Source organism: Convolutriloba macropyga, chromosome 1, assembly GCF_964194025.1.
Source record: "Convolutriloba macropyga chromosome 1, txConMacr16.3, whole genome shotgun sequence".
Taxonomy (NCBI): Eukaryota; Metazoa; Xenacoelomorpha; order Acoela; family Convolutidae; genus Convolutriloba; species Convolutriloba macropyga.
Window position 1 is genome coordinate 37,018,375 of NC_134468.1, and position 18,719 is coordinate 37,037,093.

At 39.3% G+C, this 18,719-nt stretch overlaps 1 protein-coding gene across 2 annotated transcripts in view; it reads left to right on the plus strand.

The window, feature by feature from the left end:
• Positions 1–15,924, plus strand: part of LOC142338371 (uncharacterized) — a 61,102-nt gene extending 45,178 nt beyond the window's left edge. For both annotated transcript variants that reach the window (XM_075388096.1, XM_075388104.1), the window contains exons 9-10: positions 11,855–13,048; positions 14,058–15,924. In XM_075388096.1, the coding sequence (XP_075244211.1) occupies positions 11,855–13,048; positions 14,058–15,524 (2,661 nt within the window). In that variant the 3' untranslated portion in view covers positions 15,525–15,924. The remainder of the gene's footprint in view (positions 1–11,854; positions 13,049–14,057) is intronic.
• The last annotated feature ends 2,795 nt before the right edge of the window (positions 15,925–18,719 follow it).

Below are 18,719 nucleotides of genomic sequence, written 5' to 3' on the forward strand. Positions count from 1 at the left end.
GAATCATTCATTGTGTAGTTCGAATGTTGGTTCGAGGGTGTCGTTGCTGGGGTATTGGAGACTGTCGAGAACTTGTTGATAGTCAAAACAGCTGGGGCTAAAGGTGACGGTCTTTAGGGTGTATCCCGGGTCAACAAATTCTACAAAAAGGGAAATGGTACCGTCATTGCGGACAATGTAGTCGTCAAATGTGACTAGCATTGCTCGGCGACCATGACGCAAGTAAAGGTACATGGGGAAAGGGAGAATTGTTGGGAAGTAACCTGCGTCATGGTCTTGTCGGTAAATATCCCAATTAATGAAGGGCGAATTTACGTTATCGTTCAAATTACTCATTTTAATTGATATTTAGTAATTCAAATTCCCCGTGTAAAAATTCCTCTGTGCTAAGTTCTATAAATGAAATAACGTCAGTGTAGGAGGGAGAATTTTTTTCCAAAATTACTTTGTGGGTAGTATTTTCCAAAGTGGTTACCCAGAATAGAATGGACTCGTCAGGAAATTTAAGGTATTGATCAAAATAACATAAGGAAATATTAAAATCTATATAAAAATACATAAATAGGGTAAATCGTGTGGGTTTAAAATCAAAATATGGGAGAGTGTCTTCATAATGTTCGAGTGAAAGAAATTCGGGGGTTGAGGACCTGGACATTAATGTGTTTGGGATTTTAGTTTGGGATTGTCTATGGCGAGTAAGGGGGTTGGCTGAAGGGGGAACTTGCGATTGGGGAAGGGGTTAAAGGCTCATCTGAAATAATATCGTAGTCGGGGGATTCTGGGGTGTCGGGGATAGGCTCGGGTTGCTGTGAGTGTTGAGGGAGGCTGCCAATAACTAAAGGATGGTGAAAAATGAAATCAATGTTGGCGTTTTGGTTATTGTTATTTATGCAGTTTTGGATTTCTGACCAAACGGGGGATGTGTAGTCAATTATGACAGGGTATGTGTGCACGGTTACTGTGTCGTTTATAATAAATTCCTGGCGTATATTAAGTTGGACAAGGGGTTCCTGGTGTAAGAAAAAGGAGATTCTATAACTGTCGATTGTGGCGTTGTAATGATTAAGGGATGTAAAGATTGGATTTTGTATTTCTATGAAAAATTCGTAAATTGGTTCAGCCATTCAAAGTTTTGTTTTTCCATACAATTGGGTAAATGCTGCTACTGGAATCTGTTTTCTGCATTCAAGGAATAAATAGTGAAATAGTGCATTTCCCCAAATATTTCCGCTTTTCTGAAATTAATTCCTTATCCTGTGATTGGTTGGTAATTCAAATTGCCATTTTTGCTTTAGCTTTTTGCAATTCGTGTATATTTTTCATTTTTGGGGGACTGAATTTTGTTGCATTTCACACGTTCGCTTCCCCGTGTGAGGTTAAAACTGTATTTGATTTCGTTTTATTTGAAATTACTTTTATTTGATGCTGTTATGTGGCAGGTAAGTTGATTTATCATTTTTCCCCGTTGTTTAGAAGTGATTCCTTGGTTGTTGTTTTGTTACTAGGGTTTGATGGTCCTTGATGTCCTCCTTTTGGATTTGATAATCAAAGAAGCTGACAGGTCTGCTTTTGCTCGAATATTAAGAATACCGTTGTTGCTAATTTCTGTTTCGCGTGTTTTTCCGTTGGTTTTTATATTAATGCTGGACTGCGATTATTTAGGTGCAAACTTTTTTAGCGCTTGAGCTGATAACTAAGCCGCGTTTTGGAGGCTGATGAGATTAGCATTGTAATGTAAGAGTTTTCTTTTTTTTGTTTTCTTTTAAGTTTCCGGTTTGTAGATTCTGTCCCTCAATTTTTGAAATAGTATCTTTGAGGAAAGACTTAGGAAAAATTTTTAAGCCGGGTTCCACGAGGAGCCCGGGGATCCGTTATTCTTTTTTTTTGAGTCCGAATTTTGGGCTGAAAGTTTGAGGGTCGTAGCTCTTCTAGTTTTCGAGATATCGCACTTTAAAGTTGAAAATTTTTTTCGACACTTGTAATTTTTTCCAAAATTAGTCTTCCCAAGGGAAAATTTCTGGACTTAGGCGTTTTTTTGTTCGAATTTTTCGTTGCGAAAAAAAAAATTTTGTTTTTTGTTTTTTATAAAGAACTTTTTGAATCCTTATTAAACACTTCCGGTGTTCATGGTTCTGAGAGGGTACGCCCCGTAATGGGTTGGTAGTTTTGGTTGTGCATGTTCTGGTATATGAGTGTAAATTGGTTGAGAAGTGACTGGCGGAGGTCTGTTAAAATGTTCAATCGTTGGTGTGGGCTCTTCCGATCTTTTCAGTCGTTTGATATAGTCCCTCAAGAAGGTGTAGGGTGTCCGTACTCGTGTGCTATCGTTGTCCTGCTGGGTGTCAAATTCGTTTTTAATTTCCAAAGGCAGAACAAGTGAACATTTATGTAGTGGGTGTTCAGGATGCTCTTGTAGATATTCATAGTCATTGATTGCAACTACTTGCACTGGCTTCGTTTTGATCTTTCTCCCTTCGTGTGTTATTCGGAAAGGAAACCTGCGGTGTAGTCTTGCCCATTTATGTAAAAAATGTGAGTATGTGAGATGCAGAAAAACACTTATCAGGAAAGAAAGGAATCCAAATAATAGTGACATCTGCCATGGAATGTATTCTTTCAGTCTGTTTTCAAGCTTGGGCTTCAGTGCTTGAATTTTCTCCAGAATTGGTTGGGCTATCTTTTCGATCGTTTGTTTGCTAGTTCTTCTTGAGTCAATTTGTTGGAATTGTGGCTGTATCTGATGTAGAATTTGGATTTGTGCTTCTGATCTTGATGAGAAACTTGGCAATTCTTCAAGTGGCGGTAGGAGGTTAAAGATGGTACTTATTGGGTCAGGTAGTTGGAAGTCAAGTCGTATTGCCGGTACGGAATCGCAAGCTGTAAGATCTGATCGTAAATGAATGTTTGGTCCACGTAGTTGTTTTCCACATCCCAGTGTAATGATGCAAACTCTGCATCCAGGATGTTCAATCCTTGCTAAGGGATTGCTGCCATTCCCTGCGCTCTCGATGAGTGTGTAGTCGTCGCTTGCCGACGTAATTAACCAACGACCTAAGCCGAGATTGCGAGCCTTTTCAGTCAATGGCAATTCGATTACATCCAATTGACAGCGTTGCAATGCAAGTAGCTCGTCGTCGTGGTATAAAAGTGTAGCCATGCAAGACTGATAAGTCTGCTCTGTAGGTATGGCTTTTGTGCATATTGCATATTTTTGGGACCCAATACAATTTTCGAGCTCTTTGTCATCGATAAACGCGAGTTCTTCTCCGTCGTCCGAGACGGCCATGTATTTGGCTTCTAGACGCCAAACTAATGCTTTGCCTGTATCCCCGTCTGGCATGGGGATGGGAATGGCATGCAGCACATTCATAACTGTGCTCTTTGATGCCATCGGTATGGCCAGTGTCAGGATCAGACCTGATTCAATTGCCTCAACTTGTGTGACCAATTTTGTTTCATAGTACGAGAGAATGTCTTGAATTGGTACGGCAAGTGACAATCGGTCCTGTAGACCATTTTGTTGTAAGTGTACCATTGTAAGAATTTCATGGAGCTGCTGACGAGGTACCAGCGACATAGGTAATAGCTGGTTCATGAGTGGTGTTAGTGAATTCAAAATATTAATTCTAAAGGTGTACAGAGCTGCTCTGTAGGTTTTAATGTTCGCCAGAATTGTCTGAAAGATATTGCTTAAGACAAGACTGTGTTGGTTTATTTGTTCGCGTACATAAAGGTATTGTAGGCAGTTTCTCATATGGTGGACATTCTGACGGAGCGCAGTGAACTGCCCCTCTGCTAGCTCCCAGTTCCTGTTTTGGGTTTTAATTATCTCGTCCTGCGCCTCTTTTATTGCTTTGAGTTCTCCTGAGACCACAAAGAATTTTTCGTTCTGTGAAGTTGTTATTTGTTCGACGTGTTCTGTCAGGTATTGGAGGTAAGCCATGGCTTGTCTGATGTTTTCTTGGTTTCGTTTTACCCGTTTGTCGCATCCGCCAAACACCGATTTGATAAAGCACAGGAGTTTGTCTCCTGCGCCAATGCCAATTCCCAGAACTGCAGCAGCTGCGGCTGCAGCCGCTGCTGCCCTTGGTTTTCGAGAAAAAGTTGTGTCCGTTGCGGCGTGTAAGCGGAGGAGTTGTGACATTTCTATTTTTAAGGATTCGATATCCTGCTGTGCGAGTTCGTTTTCCATGATAGCTTGTTTCGCGATCCATTGTAAACCAGATGTTGATTCAGTCATGTTGGTATAATTGAGTGGGCAACCATAATTCTTTGAAGTCCACATACTTGCCAGTTCTCGAGTGAGATTTGTAAGTTTCGACTCTACTGTTTTATTGTAGACTGGGTAAGGGACTAGGATTTCTGTCTTTACAAATTTTTCTGTTAAGAGAATTTTCTGATGTAAGTTAAAAAGTACACCATCTTTAGTTGCCACTGCTGGCTGGTTACTTGAGGTGGTTTGAATATTTGTCAATAAGTAAAGTAGGAAGCAGGCTATAGCTTGTTCTGGAAGGTAATTGAACATGGTTAGTGAATGGGGTTGTTTTTTTTCCGAGTTGAGAATGCTGCTGATTTCGAAGTGAGTAAAGTTGAAGAGTGATTTTACCAGTTATTTTTGTGGTATATATAGTGAATACAAACGATTGTGATTGGGCGAGATAATAGCCAATAAGAAAGGAGCAGTAAAGTAATGACGTCATAGTAAAGAATCTTCTGTATCCGTTGCGTAGTCCAGAGTTTGATGAAGATTACCGTCAATTTGTTGCCTATGGAGAGTTAGTGGAATGACCCGCCTTCTGTTTGGTAAAATGGGACTTAGGTCTAGTAATTCTCTGGGAGGTACCCTATGCCTTAATGGCGATGAGTGGCTAGGACCTTGGAAATTAATGTCTGAGTCAGTTTCTGTTGTTTCGAGTGCTGGATCGTCGTACGATGCTACCTCGTTATATTCTTGGGAGTTGGTTACTGCTAATTCGTTTGCTGAATTTCGTAGAGAATCTTTCATTCCTGGTGTTTGTTCAGTTGCATCATTGTTTTGGGGCATTGAGGTGTTGGTTTCCGCAGAATTGAAGGTATCATCGATGTTTGCCGAGGCTATTGAGAAATAGAACTCAAGCGAGGACTCGGGGTCACTGGTGCTAGTTTCTATATCGCTATTTTCTGCATCACTGAAAGCAATGGAGAGGTCAGGGTCAGGGTAATGACTGAGTGGGAAGTAAGTGATCACTTTCACTTGCGGATCTTCTTCGGAGACTTGTAAGCTGTTATATACTGAGTGCTCTCTTGCCAATGCAAGGTGGTCGCTTCGTCTCAGGTTGTAGGGTCTTTGTGAGCCAAATCGTGCATCTGTTTGAGGGAAATTACTGTTTGCAGAAAAGACGTAGTCTCCCACATCTATTGTTTCTGGTGTTTCTCTTGCTTCAGACGGCACTGAGCCTTCCACAAAGAATGTATTTTCGTCGTATATAGTTTCCTGTTGTATTTGTTGATGGTTTGTTGGCGGTTCTTGTGCTGAGAAGCTCGCCGTTTGTACATTTTGATTGAAACTGATTGATCTGGTTTCTGGCACTGTTCTGGGTAGAGTCATTGCTTCTTGGTTGATGTGGTTCTCGATCTGGTTATCGAACAACTGGGGTTCTCGTTCCTCTTCAGGGATTGAGGGATCGGCCTCAAAATTTCGAGGGTCGATTGATTCTAAGTCTTGGATTTCATATTGTGGCTTTATTGGTCGCAATCGCATTCTGTGTACACATTGTGTATAGTTTGTGTTAATTTTCCGCACAATATAGTTGGCATTTGTGAGTCTCTTTTCCACTCGGTACATAGGAATCCATCTGCTCTGTTGTTTGTTCATAGTTGCGATTTGTGTTGTACATTTTGGGTCCAAAATGAGGCAATAAGTTTGTTCTATCAGAGGAGATGCATTGGCTTTCCTGTCGTAATATTTCTTGTATTTGAGGTATGAATGAATAAGATTTTCTTTCACGGAAGCGAATAGCTCAGTTGTCTTATCCTGGATTTCCTTTATGCAATCCGCTTTTGGCTTGTGTTGCCAAAGATGTGTGTTTTGAAAGCGTAGGTCGAGTGGGTTGACTGGCGTGCGTCCGTGAAAGACGTCTGATGGCGTACACCCTATTGCTGGAGCGTAGGTAGTGTTGTGTATGAATACTGCAATGTCAACGTATCTATGCCAGTCAGAAGACGTTTGGTTTTCATTGATTCGCAGAATTTGTTTGAGTGGGGCGTGGTTTCTTTCGAGTAATCCAATTGTTTGTGCGTGTTTTAATGTGCAGTGTTTGAGTTTGATCTCAAGAATTGTGGCGAGTTCGCTCATTAAATGTGACGTAAAAGCTGTCCCTAGATCGCAGATTATCTGTGATGGAATGTATGAATGTTTCAGGAAGATAGAAATAAGCGCTCGGGCTACAATGTCGGCGTCACCTTTCATCAGAGGTACTGCGAATAAGTATTTCGAGAAGACATCTATCCCGGATAATATGAAGGTGTACGGTGAAGGGTGCATTTTCCCGACAAGGTCGATGAGGAGTACATCTGCTGGAAAATTTTGTAAGGAAGACATTGGTTGTAGAGGTGGTCTCAGAGCTGCTGTGGGACTAGGTTTCGTTTGTAAACAAGTCACGCAGTTTCTGATGTAGTCAGTTAGTGTTTCGGTGAAATTGGGGAAATAGAACCGCTTCCGAAATTCGGCTATGGTACGCGACACACCTTTATGTCCGCTCCAGACACTGTTGTGGATGCGGAAGAGTACTTCTTTTTGCAAGTGAATTGGAACACAGTATTGTTTGATGAAGCTGTTGCCCGTAGGATTGTAGAACTTTCTGTGTAGCACTCCGTCAAACATAGCGAGTCTTGGGTATTGTTTCAGGTACTTTTTCAAGTCTCCTGAGAGATATTGGGCGGTGGTTGGTGGGCTTCTTTCGAACCAAAGGATAACTCTTTTGATGTCTGAGTCTTTTTGTTGTTCGGCTCTTAGATTCAATGGCGAGTGACCGGTTGTATCAAAGTCGTCCATTGGATTGTGTTCGTGTATTGCCTGGAGCTGCGCCGGTTTTATTTGTTGAATATGAACCTCCTCAATGATTTTTGTTTGATCTGTTTCGTTGACGGTCTGAAAAAGATAGTGTTTCGGAGTGTTTTCCTTGGATGTTTCGTGCAGGAGTGTATTAATTGAGTTGTCCGGGACTTCGGCGGTAGTGTCAATTTGGACTTCACTGATTGGTATCTTCGAGTTGATGCGAAGTGTGAGTTTCTCCTTCGGGTTTATGTGTATCCTTGAGAGGTAGTCTGCCGCGAGGTTGGCTTTTCCAGGGATATGTCCTAGTATTATGTCAAAACTCAATACGTGATCTAATGCGTTCCACAGCGTTGGCGGAATGATCTTTGTTTGAAAGAATCTGGTGACAGCTCTGTTGTCTGTTAGGACTAGTACTGGTTTCTCGCATCCCCAAAGGATGTTTGCAAACATATCAAGGGCAAAATGAACGGCAAGAAATTCTTTCGCGTAGATTGACATCTTGAGTTGATTTGGTTTGAAAATACGTGATCCGAAACTTACAGGTGCATAAATTTTGTGTTCAGACGTTCCGTTTGCCGTTTGGGTGTAATCCTCGATCATTAATACAAATCAGGCAGCATAGAATGATGCATCGGCCATAATGACATATTGTCGATTGGTCATCGGTAGCCTCAGTGATATTTCACAGGCTGATTGTAGATCTTGTGTCAGTTTCTTTAGCATTATGTTGTGCTCCTCGTTTATTTCAAAGTCTGTTTCTTTCTTGAGTAATCTATAAAAAGGAAGCAGCTTTTCTCCGAGCTCCGGTATGAAGGCTTTGTAAAAATTGAAGAAACCGATCATTCTTGTTGTTTGCTTAACATTTTTCGGCATCTTGAATGTTCTGAGAAACGTCGCGATTTTCTGTTTGATAGGGGTTAAACCCTCTGAAGTTATCGTGTTCCCCAAGAACTGAATTTCCTTCAGACCAAAGGCGCATTTATCTGTAGCTAGCTTCATTCCTGATTCTCTGATGCACGTGAAGACTGCTGATAGTTTTTCCAGCATATCTGGGATATCATGAGCACCTACTCCAATATCGTCTACGTATTGAAAACATTTGTCAGCGGTAATTACGGGGTCAAGATTCTGTCGCATGAATGAGCTGAATGCGCTGACACTTCTACTCAGTCCGTGTGCTAATCTTTTAAATGCGTAAGTTCGCGATGCAAAATTGAAAGCGAGCAGTTGAATAGATTGCTCGTCGGCCATTGGCACGGAGTAGTATCCATGGCTTCCGTCCATTTTGCAAAAGAGCTTCTTGCCTGCAAGATGGCTTCCTGCGTCAGCCAGTGTTGCTATTGGGAAATTGTTGTTGTTATAGTCATTTCGAATCAGGTGGTTGATTTTACGCAGATCTATTAATATTCGTAGTTTTCCATTCGGTTTTCTTTTTGCAAAGATTGGTGATGAATATCTACTGAATGGCAACGTTGTAATCACGCCGTAGTATTGTAATAAGGCGAGTTCTACTAGGAGATCGTCTTTGAGGTGGATGGAAACTCTTTGGTTTTTTGAATATACTGGTCTATCAGTATCAGGCGTCAGTTTTACTGAGAATTTTGAGGTGCAGCCAATGTGAAGGCGATGTCTTGTAAATATATCGTTGAATTCCAATAAGAGATTCTCTGTCTTCTTCTTTTCGTCGTCTGTTAGGACACTTCCGTGCCAATTAAAGGAGTCCAAAAATGTTTTTCGATCCTCTACGTTATCCAGTGGTCGAATGGACTCTCTCTTCTTGAAGCGGATGAGTTCTTCGTAAATCCGTTTCTCTAGTCCTGTGAGTTTGGATGGATCTTCAGTTGTCTCTGGGGTTGGGAACCAATATTTTGCGTTGTGGTTAATTGTGATGTGATTTAGCTGGCCCTTCGCTACTTTCTCAATATGTTTCGATATGGTTTTTGTTGTCTTTTAGAAATTATCTGTTTCCAGCAACTTGGACTCTAATGGGATAAGATAGCGAGCTTGTTCGGGTGTTATTATCGTGAAGGTTGCAGGTAGTGTGTTTCTTTCGATTGTGATCGGTACTTCCGTTGTGTTGATAGCCATTAGTTGAATTGGTTTGTCCTTTAGCATTTTGTTTATCGTACTCGTAAGGCAGACTCCTATGTTTTCGAGTTTTGTTGTAGGCTCTACTATTCCAATTTGGTGATCTGCTTCTAATGGTTGATAAGGCGTGAGTTCAATTAATTTCTGTTCACCGGGGTTAATTATAACTCGAGTGGTTGTTTTTAGATAAATTTTACGCTTATTATTGAATCGTTTTTGATGTTTTTGAGCCTGCCATCTGCATCAAATTCAGCTGAAATGTGAATTCAGGGAAATGTAGATAGCGGTTGTGCGCGTCGATTGTTATTTCGTTTTTGTCGAAAAAAGGGAATCCAAGTAATATGCCGGAGAGTTTCTCAAAAACCATAAAGTCCTCTGTGAGCTCTAAATGGCCAACTTTGAATGTTAAATTTGTCGTGAATAATATTTGAGACTGATGCATAAACGCTGTGGAGACCGTAATTTCCGGTGGTGCCTTTTTTATGGGTTTTTGCGTTAGATGATTGTAGATTTTATCAAAATGTTTTTGTGACATAGCGCTACTAAATGCTCCAGTGTCAGCTATCGCTTTCATTGTAATTGAGCCTAATTGAATAGGAATTAGAAAGACATTTTCGTTATAGCTAGTTGTACAGTAAGAAATTTTTTGTAGGAAAGCATGCAGGTTATTCAGTTTTTTGGCTGTTGGTTGAATGGCATTGTTGCGTCGCGATAAGGTGGTTGCCTCTGAGTGCAATCACGTGCGGTATGCTCGTTGCTTGCGCATATCCTGCAAAAAGTGCGCATTGGCGTGGGAGATCGTTGTCGCTGGTTGTATTGTTGACTTTGGTTGTTGTATCTGCTTATCGCGTTTGTACCTCTTCCTCTACCTCGATAGAAAGGACGGTTTTGATAACCTGAGAAGCTTCTATTTTGGTTTGGCGTTCTGTATGCTGTGTTATTTCTGTTGTAGTTTGTGAAAGGCTTGTTAAATTTACTTTGGGTGGTGTTCGGCCATCTTGGTGGCGTTGTTTGTGAGACTGATGCCTGAATTGAAGCTATTCCTGCTGCCATTATGTTTTCGACCGCTTGGTTAAAAGCAGAGTTTTGGGAGCTTGTTAGTGAGTTGAAGGCTGTGGTGTGTGCTGGCTCTGGGTTTAATTGGTCTATTCGAAGTCGTCTTTTGACTATGGAGCATAAGTCGTTTACTCCGACATTGTCCAATTCTCTGAGAAGAACTTTTTTGTATTTGAAGGGCATCCCCTGTATAAATTGTTCTCGGATTCTTCTTGTCCGCTCGTCATTGCGGTCAATTCCGGCACCAGCGTCATCGACGATTGCTAAGTTGGCAAGCCGCTGTAAGTCAGTTAGAAAATCGTCTGGTTGTTCCTTCACGGGATCAAATTTCCTGCTCTGTAAGTCTAACTCAAAATTACGCCTTTGGTCTGGGCCTGAGTAGCGGTTACGTAACTGTTCTAATGCGTCATCAAGGTCGTTTCGTGTGTTTTCTGGTAAGCGTAGATAATAGTTTAATGCGTTTCCGTCGAGGTGTAAATGTAGGTATCGGGCTTGTTGGTTATGATCTGCCGGAATTCTGGCAACTGCTATGCTTGCTCTCAAAAGACCTTCAAATTGGTCCCAGTTTTCGTTGGGTAGCCCGGCAAAACGTTTGAGCGATACGTGTGGTGGGTGCGGTGCGGCCATATCTGTTGTTGTATTTTATGAGTGAAAAGAACAATTCTCCTGTTGGTCTTGTCCGTTTGTTTTCAATCGACAAAGTGGGCAGGTCTGGCGTATTGGTTTATGTGAGGTTATTAAGCTGGTTTTTCCTGTATTAGATTCTATGAGTTCGTGTATATCACCTTCTTGGAGTTTAAGTTTTGTTGAGTTTGATTTATTTTTAATAATGAATATTCCATACCTCTTGGAGATCGGTGGAACAATTTTGACATTGGGGAGTTGTAACACGGCATCCAGAATTTGCTTGTTTTTGAGTGATAAATTTCCCAAAAGAATAAACATTAATTTGAGATAAACATGAATTTTGAGACAATTGTTTTTTTTATGAAGCTTCAGTTGTGATAATTTTTCTCTGATTCCGTTTCTTTAGTGTTGCAGAATGACGCTCTTGATCTCTGTCGCCATATGATAACTCTCTGCAAAGCTATTCTGTTAGGAGTTTCCTGCTAATATTTAGGTTCCGTGTGCAGTTTTTATGTTTCCTTTTCAAATATTTTCTTAGGTGTTTAGGTTCGTAAGCGTCCGGTATTCTGCTAAGATGAGAAAATTTCACAAGTTCTGAGGATGGAAAATAGCACTAAGTTTCGCAAGAATCAATTGAAGAATGAATGAATAATTCGTGTTATGCATTTCGTATTTATACTTTTTATTTACATTTTTGTCCAATCAGAATTGAGTTCATTCTATTAATAGATAGTGAATATTTTATAAGTTTTATTTGAGTCTTCATGCTCGATAAGAGTGTATAACACTTCGCTATTATCCCAACCAATTTGATTTAGATATCCTTGTTTTTCATCCAAAGCAAATTTTTCGCTTCAACGTTTCTGCTAATGAGCAAAACAGCTGTTAGCTAGCCGTTAGTTGCTTTTAGGTAACCAATTTTTGAAATCAAACTTACGAGAATCTCAAATATATTTGCCTCAATTGCAAATTGTATATACAGACATTTACATAAGGGGAACCTCCGAATGGCGCTTTTAAAACAATAACATTTAATGATCTTTTTAGAGGAAGCATCGTGCCAAGTGGTTAAAAACACTTGGACCAAAACCAAAAATGAAATCAGCTCGGTCAATGCCTCGAATAAAGAAGCCTTTCCCTACTCGTGCCAAGTCACCCGCCAACTCTTATGACTACGGTCGACATTCGGCACTGAGGTCGCGACACACACCAACAGAATCTACCTCAGGATCTTTGATTGTTGATGAACCTCTGAATAAATATGAAAGCACATCACAGCATTCTGCGGATTCCACTGGTGACTTCTCAGCAAGTATTGTAGCTCCGACTAAGTCTTCACTCGCTAAGTCGGGACAAGACAAGTTTCAACCGTGTAATACACGCCCTTGTACTCCAAGAATTCACAGAAGTTTTCATATGAAAAATGAACATCAACAGCCATCAAACCATTTTCAACAAGATGTTGATGACTATCATCCTTACAGTGATATTGCTTATACAGAATTTGATGATAGCAACATGCTGCATGATCGCAACCAGGAAGTTATGTACGATGAATCAACAGGCAGTTTCGGTTATTCGCACGAAAGACGACACAGCCGACTACCAAGTGTCCAAAGTTTGGACAGACGCAGCAGACCAAGTCCAAAACGCCCAAAGCGAACCCCCAATTGCCCCGGTCCTGTACGAGCTTACCGTCAAACCATGTCGAAAAGAACTCGGATAAGTGAAAATGGAAAAGGGCGAGTGAAATATAGCAGGCGAAGAGACTATGACGGATCGGGAAGCCAATCTACCGAGGATATAGTAAAGGGTCCGAGTAAGAAACGGTATACTGACATCCGGATGAAGCATTGTGACATCATAAAGAAGCCCAATTTCGGTGAGAAAGAATACGAGTACATGAGAAAAGATGGCCGACTGAAATCGAAGTGGAAAGAGGCAAAAGACAAGAATAGAAAAGAGGGCGATAACAAAGGCTCCGATAGTGAAGTAGACAAAACGGGAAGCACCGGTGGCTCTCAAAGTATGCGAAGTGGCAGTAGTGTTTCGACAGAGGGTGAAGGTGAATCAGAAGACAGTCAAGGGAATTCTAGAACCTCGAAAGCCGTTTCTGAATTTGAGTCGGATCTAAACAATGAGGACGGTGAGGGAGGAAGCAAAGACACATTAGAGTTCTCAAAAGAAGCTGAGGGCGAGGAACGTTCCCAGTCTGAGAGTCAAATGTTAGCAAGCAAATCGGTAAGTTGGTTTTCGCGATAGTCCATCTTCCAACCATCTCAAAATTTTGACTTGGAGAGAAACCTGTAATGAACATTGGCTTTCGAATCCAGAAAACAAATGTTTCCTTTCAACGAGCAAAGTGCGTCCATAACCTCTGAATCAGAGATTCAAAAGTATTACGATATATTCATGGGATCATGACAATTAAAGGTTTATACTTAATTTAAAATTTCCTTTTTATTATGATGATACTTTAACGAAACCCACAATGTTCGGAATTACATTTCAGCTTTGTCAGATTTTAGTTGACTATATGGCCAAAAACAACCAATCAAAAATATGGGAAGAAAATTTTATCAGAGAGAAGTTGATTAGCGATGTGTCACTTTTTGGTGGTTTTACATCGAGTGATATACGATGGGCATTGTATTTTTTCAACCCGTCAGATCCTAAACATGAAAAAACATATATGAAAAATTGATAAACAATTTTGAAAAATGTTGAAACATAAAAAGAATCGCAAAACAATTTGTTTGAGCTCATAAAAAAGTTGGACTCGCCTAATGTAAATTTCGGCTCTTTCGCTTTAAAGCAACAAAACTCTCATATTAGGATCAAGTTCATCTGTCTTGTTAAAAGTTTGAAAGCTGAAAAATAATAACCTAAACAACTAACGTCGGAAGAATTGATCTCGACCTACTAGTGGGAGTTCTAATCTATTCAAGCCAGCTTCAGTAGCAGCGGGAAAAGATAGCCTGGAGCATGAAGGAAAGTATTTATCGCTGTCGTATTTTCTCGAAGGCTGAAAAGAATCTAAGACTGTAACACTTGCAGTTTATGCAAAGCAAAGCCAAAAATACGCAAAGAATTTGGATTAGCGGAACTGAACTTGTATTTATGTTAACAATCACCTTTTCACAGCTCTTACTCCCCTAAATTTGATGAAATGTTAACTTAATTTGTCACCGTCGTTCAAAATTTTCAGCATATTCTCTTCTAGACAAAATTGATCGACTAATTTGTTCAGATTGGAGGTTCCCAATCAACAGTCGCTGAAAGTAGAGGTGGCAGCGCGATAGCATCCAGAACCGACGCATCCAGATCTGCGGCAAATTCGGGGACATTAAAAGCTAGCTCAGCTGATCAGGAAAGAGAAAGGAGAACAAAAAGTGCCTCTTCTAGTAAAATGTCTCGCTCAGTTGAGAACGAATCAAATGGCGTCGAGGTCATAAATTTGGCAGAAAATGAGATGAAAAGCCTCTCTGCTCCAAAGTCCAGAAACACTGCATCTGGATCCAAAAGTGGGTCACAATCGATTACAAAGAGCTCCCAACGGAAGTCTGGCTCTAAAGGTCCAACTTCGTTGAGTGCCTCAAGGTCACAAGATGGCAGCCAACTTTCAAATAGCCGTCTTTCAAAGTCTCGAGATGCATCGGGCTCTAAAGCGAGTCAAATCATAGCATCTGGGTCAAAGCAGTCTAACATGACTTTGGATCTATCGCAAGAGAAAAGATCGGGTTCCAAACAGGGATCACAAGCAAATTCTGAAGTGTCACAGAGAAGTAAAACAAGTAGCATTATGGCTTCAGGTACAAAAAACGGTTTTATGTCTAAAAGTGGATCCAAATCAATTGACAGGAGTGGCTCAAAATCCAGAACCAGTTCAATGGGTTTGAGCAAGTCTATGTCCAAAGGTACCTCAATGTCAAAAAATGGATCTTTATCTCGTGGTGCGTCTAAAATGGAAGGCAGTGCACAGAATATTTCAAAACAGAGTAAATCTCAATCAAAGATATCGGCGTCTAAGAGTTCATCACTAAGGCCTTCTACAACAGCAACTACATCATCAAAATTCTCACAAGAAAGCAGAAAGTCGGGGAATAGCAGTTCAACTTCTGGAATGAGAACTGGTTTCAGCATAACGTCTAGTTCATCAACTTCAGAGGTAACTCCTTCTGGAGAACAAGGTGATCAAACGTTGACTTCTGCTGCAAATAAGTCAAACTCGGCTAATCAACTAACACCAAATACGACATTTACATCTAAAAGTAGAGGCAGCTCTCAAAACTCGAGAACAACCAAAGATCCTTCTTCAAAGTCAAAAAATATATCATCCAAAGCCAGAACATCCTCTGCCCTGAGTACTGGCAGCAAATCGGGTTCAAATATTGAGAACAGAAATAAGAGTGATGAAAAAGCTGAAGATTTTGTCCTATCTAAAGACAGTTCAGGAAGTACTACCTCCTCTTCAGCTTCCAACGGTCCTGATGGTTCGTCAGCTGCGAAGACAATGACTTCTGAGGTACCATCAAAGACTGAATCCCTTTCTACTGCCGCCACTGACTACCTTGGACCTGATGACAAAGATGACGATGCTGGAATGACTTTGACAGCCACCGGAATTTCCATGGGCAAATCTTCAAAAGCTTCTGATTCAACGTCCTTCGATTTCGCAACCACGACTAGTGCAGGAAGCAAGTCTAAGAAATCTTAGTTGGATCAATTTGTTTGAGTTTCAACTCGCAAACGTTAATTTTTTGCTTCCTTATGCTGCCGAGGACGGGAATTAGCTCCTATTCGACAACTATTAAACAAAAGATTCAATAATATGCAACATCCAAGTTTAAATTATTTGCGGCTTAGAAGTAAAAAAAGAACACAGTTTGAGAAATCCAGTCATCATTTCAGCTTAGAAAAAAATCAAGAAGGAGGGAAAGAACAGGCTATGGATAAAACCAAGAATAATAAACAGTATTAAATGTTCGCACTTTTTTTGACAATGAAATGTATATACCTGTTGAGCTGTGTTGGCAAGACAACAGATCTAACAGAGTCATATCTCAAAAATACTTTTAAAATCTTCTGTGCAAGATCATCTTATGCTTTTGTTTCCATACAGAGAGCAAACCCTTTTGAATTCAAACGACGCAACTTCATTTTAGAGGTTGTTGCACATAAAAATTGGTTTGTAGTTTTGAGTTTTCAAAGCTCGAAGAGCTTGAAATGTGGCTTTTTCAAGGACTCTCAAGAAGAATTGCGACAAAAAATAATTGGTTTGAGAAGATAAAACTACAGAGAACACTTCAAGGTGACTTAAATAATATTAACTGATTTGTCAATTTAGTTCACCAAAAAACAAATTTTAGTTCAATAGATAAGCGAAGTAACTTGTCCATAGGACTGAAATAAGATTGGCAAAGCACAGATTGGCAACGCTATGTTTTATATTTCCATAGTTGACCATTGGGACTTTTTATTACGTATTATTTGGCATAAGACAACAAGAATTGATAACAAATAGAGGACAAAATAACAAAACTCAACCAAATTTTGCAAGAGATGGGTTTCGCAGCCCTTGAAACAATAAACTATGGAAACAATAAACATGTTCAGTCACAAATTATTAAAAACTGTTGCAATTATTAACCAAAATCACAAATTTTTGTATGAAAACTGGTAGTATCAAAACCAAGAAGCCGATATTAAAAAAAAAACCACCGCAAAGATTAAGTTGCATCTTATTTGGAATAGAGTTAGGCCCGTAATTAGTGAGAATAAACTAAAAGTTGACGAAAATAAGATAAAAATTGACAAGTTCGAAAAAGAACTGAAACTTTATTAAAACAATTATATTCAATGTCATAAGCGACATTTGATAAAAGCCGAATGCATTGTGCTGGTTCACTTACACCTCTAGAGGAAGCCATTTGGATCTTCGATTAGTTAAACTTAGTAATCCGAATGCAAAAGGAATTACAATTGAAGGTGAAGTACAAGGACTCAGTTAAATTTTGCGATTGTAAGAATCCATGATGATATCAAACCTATCTCTGATTTTGAGACGCGCCCAAAAAACTATCCCAGTGTTCCAAATATTTCAATTGGTCTAATTTGTATAATTATCGAGATAAATTTGCAAAGAAGGGCAAAATTTTGTATAATTATCGAGGGGTTTTGTATAATTATCGAGATAAATTTGCAAAGAAGGGCAAAATTTTACGTCAAGAAGGATTTTGTAGGGCAGCTAACTTCAACTAGCTCTCTTTTGAAGTTTACGAGGTTTATCTCAGCGGTTTCTAGATCTCCAATTTCGGCAAACTTAAACAAAGTGGACCAAAAAAGCAGAAAACGTGCAATTTTTGATTAAAAAACTCCAAACAAACAATTCAGCAACGCGCTTCTATCTCTAACGGTAACAATGACACTCTACTGTTTAAAAATAACTTAGTATAATTTCTAATAGCAAATTTGAGCCAAATTTTAGAAAATTGCGGAACATGTGAACAAAAAGTGTTATTAATTCATTATCCTAGGATGCTATTAATTCAATATTCTATTAAAATCTTATTAAATCAATATTCTTATTAATTCAATATTCTAGGATGCACGTATTTTTAACTAAACTACTAACAATCCTCTGCAATGAAGATATCGACTCGTTCGAAATTGACTGAACAAAAGATCCAATTGAGTAAATAGTTCCTCCCTCCCACTAAAGGGGGGTCGGAACAAATACATTTGTTCGAAATTATCACAACTTAATGATCCGAAATATGAAGCAGTTTAAACTTGAAAATGAAATTAAAGTTACAAAAATGCGAAAAATGAAATTAAACTTACAAAGAATTCGAGGTACTAGCATTATAATCCGGTTTTTCTTAGCTTTTTGAGGGTGCATGAAAAGTTAACTTTGAATAAATTGAACTCCAGAAATTTATTTGACACAACTATTGAGTACTTAGTCTGCTGACTAGAATTGATTTTTTGTTTTCCTTATTTTGCTTGTATTTTTCAGTTAGTGAAGCCAAATTGGAATCACACATCATAGTTGACTTTACAATATTCTACCGAAGAGATGGGTTTCGCAGCCCTTGAAACAATAAACTATGGAAACAATAAACATGTTCAATCACAAATTATTAAAAACTGTTGCAATTATTAACCAAAATCACAAAATTTTGTATGAAAACTGGTAGTATCAAAACCAAGAAGCCGATATTAAAAAAAACCACCGCAAAGATTAATTTGCATCTTATTTGGAATAGAGTTAGGCCCGTAATTAGTGAGAATAAACTAAAAGTTGACAAAAATAAGATAAAAATTGACAAGTTCGAAAAAGAACTGAAACTTTATTAAAACAATTATATTCAATGTCATAAGCGACATTTGATAAAAGCCGAATGCATTGTGCTGGTTCACTTACATCTCTAGAGGAAGCCATTTGGATCTTCGATTAGTTAAACTTAGTAATCCGAATGCAAAAGGAATTACAATTGAAGGTGAAGTACAAGGACTCAGTTAAATTTTGTGATTGTAAGAATCCATGATGATATCAAACCTATCTCTGATTTTGAGACGCGCCCAAAAAACTATCCCAGTGTTCCAATTAATTGCGAATTAGACCAATTGATAAGTGAAATATTTCAAAGATAAAAAACAATGATGCGTTTTGTATAATTATCGAGATAAATTTGCAAAGAAGGGCAAAATTTTACGTCAAGAAGGATTTTGTAGGGCAGCTAACTTCAACTAGCTCTCTTTTGAAGTTTACGAGGTTTATCTCAGCGGTTTCTAGATCTCCAATTTCGGCAAACTTAAACAAAGTGGACCAAAAAAGCAGAAAACGTGCAATTTTTGATTAAAAAACTCCAAACAAACAATTCAGCAACGCGCTTCTATCTCTAACGGT